The 2,527-nt window shown below is 37.2% G+C and overlaps 1 protein-coding gene across 1 annotated transcript; it reads right to left on the reverse strand.

The window, feature by feature from the left end:
* Nucleotides 1-284: 284 nt before the first annotated feature.
* Nucleotides 285-1,914, reverse strand: LOC120771343 (leucine-rich repeat neuronal protein 1). Its single transcript, XM_040099291.1, has one exon. The coding sequence runs from the start codon at nt 1,836-1,838 to the stop codon at nt 438-440; it is 1,401 nt and encodes a 466-aa protein (XP_039955225.1). The 5' UTR covers nt 1,839-1,914; the 3' UTR covers nt 285-437.
* Between the last annotated feature and the right edge of the window lie 613 nt (nt 1,915-2,527).

The following is a 2,527-nucleotide window of genomic DNA, read 5'->3' on the forward strand; positions in this document are numbered from 1 at the left end:
TCTCTATGTGTTCAGAGCGTCATTTTCCGTAAAAAGCTGCTTATAATTCGATTATAATGGAGGAATATTCAGGGATACAAAGTGTGCGGTTTCACGGGGAAACCTTTGTACAATGAACTCACACTTGTTGAACTGTATACACAAAGATAAGATTCCGTTATCAGAAAGATACAAATGCGAACTAAATTTCATATTTACATATATTCGTAAAATAAGAAAATATATGTATGTATATGCTTTGAAATAAATACATTTTTATTATATTAATCATATGGTATTAATACTTTATTTGACTAATCTTTATTTCCTAATACTTAACCAAACACATATCAATATATCATATATAATATTTATTAATACATTTAAACCCCTTTGTACATATGTATGTACATATGTAGGCATTTGTATAAACTAAACTTAGTACATAATTGTATGTATCAGTAATAGTTTTCCTGTCTATTTGGTTCAATGGTAACTCTGGCATATGGGCTGCCTGACCCCACATGCCGACGTAGAATAACCCCACCCCTATTCGGCCGTAGACACATAACTACTGCACAAATTCCAACGGTACACAGCAATATAAGTCCGAAAATGAAGAGGCCACCGACCCAGTGAGGCCATTTAGGGCAACTGAATTCTGATTTATCGACACTCGTTAGGGATTCTCCCCTCAACTGGGAGGGATGATAGCAACGACCATTAGTTTCTAATTGTATCTCTTTGATCCATACTAATTCGCAGTCGCAGATAAGCGGTACACCATTGAAATCCAACTCGGTGAGTTGTTTGAAAATAGGCTCCAAAGTAGAATTAAATGAGCCAATTGAAGTGCCACGAAAAATCAGTGTTCGTAACGCTGGAAAGCGACCAACATCAGAACCAAATGCGTTGCTACTGAACTTTGTTAAACGGCGACTGTTCTGAAAACTGATCTTTTTCAATCCAATCAGTGTTTCGAAAGCATTCTCTTCGACAGACTGCAGACGCGGCATATCCTCCATCAATAACTCACTCATCGTGGATGACAAATTAGCTGTAATCACTGACGAAATGTTCTGGAATAGATTAGCACTGATATCAAGTATCTCCAAAGTAATAGGAAGCTTCGTTGGAATTTTTTCTAGCAAATTGCGTCGTAAATCTAATTTTATGAGTGGCACCTTTTCGGGTAAAACCAGATCTCTTAAACTGCAGGCTTGCATGCGCAAGGTCTTAAGTTTCGTATTTACACCAAAAGTACGATAAAAGTCCTGGTCTTGAATTCCCTCAGTTTGGTTTAATAGTCGATTCCATGACAAATCCAAAGTCTCCAGTATAATCAACGAACGGAACAACTGTAGGCCCAACGTATGGACATTGTTGTGTGATAAATCCAGTACTTGTAGGTGTGCTAACTCGTCGAAAGTGCTCAACTCGATTGATTGTATGCTGTTCCAGCCCAAGTAGAGTTCACGGAGATTAGAAACCTTGACAAACTTTTTGTTGGTTAATTTGGTAATGTTGTTGTGCATAACATTTAGCACACGCAAACTGTCACTAGCTAATGTGGGCACTTCATCCATTTTGTTCCACGACAAATCCAAAGTATTCACATAGAGCGGCAGCACTTCAGAAAAATCGCTTGTTTTCATCATCTTGTAACTACAATCTATGTTTATGGAGCGTATTCCCCATGGAGGCGAATCTTCATTACTACATTCACAAGATTTGCGGGTATTTTTATGTTGCTCAGGATAACAAAAACGTTCTAGTTCGATTTCATCGATAGCTTCAGCTATGACGCAGCGCGTCAATGCCAATGTAAGTATAACAAAAGAGAGTTGCCGGCAAATCATCACAAATATTTACAAAGCTACGAAACTATGCTGATATCTATTTCGACTGTCGCAAAGGTAAGCACTGCTTTCAGTTCCACCCCATGTGTAATATTCTAGCTTCCAATATTTCCACCGTTCCAAAAGATAAGATTAGCTTATCGAGATATTATATTGTTATCAGCGGCCTGTGAGAGTTAATTGTTGCAAACTCTTATTTCCAGTGCGACAAGAAATGGAATGCATTTTTTTATTTATGCAATGACGTTTTCAAAATAACATTGATACTGTGTCTTAACTGGCAAATAGCGCTTCATTAATCATACTTTTTTATGAGGATGTACTTGTATTTGTTAACTAACCTGAGGTGCTGATTTCCAGAACACAGAAATTAAGGGTGTGCGTGTACATTAGGGTGTGTCATTCTGAGGCAGCCTTTTTTTTCAACTGCAAAACAGGCTTACAACTTTCGAAAATGTGAAAAAAGTCACTCAAAAGATGAGCTCTTAATATTAATATTAAGAGGTGACTGTTTCAAATTTTCTGTTTTCCATATACATATGTAAATAACATTGAAAAAAAATCATTTTTTTTGTGGTGGGTATTGTGCGGAGGTTATTATATGTGCACGCGATGGCTGCCAGTAGGGATGGTAAACTCGATTCCGATTCTACTCGAGAATCGAGTTTTCTCGTAAACTAATCGATTTT

Source organism: Bactrocera tryoni, chromosome 3, assembly GCF_016617805.1.
Source record: "Bactrocera tryoni isolate S06 chromosome 3, CSIRO_BtryS06_freeze2, whole genome shotgun sequence".
Lineage (NCBI taxonomy): Eukaryota > Metazoa > Arthropoda > Insecta > Diptera > Tephritidae > Bactrocera > Bactrocera tryoni.

Bases quoted from the DNA above. Each gene is read 5' to 3' on its own strand.
- LOC120771343 (XM_040099291.1), bottom strand. From the start codon at position 1,838: ATGATTTGCCGGCAACTCTCTTTTGTTATACTTACATTGGCATTGACG.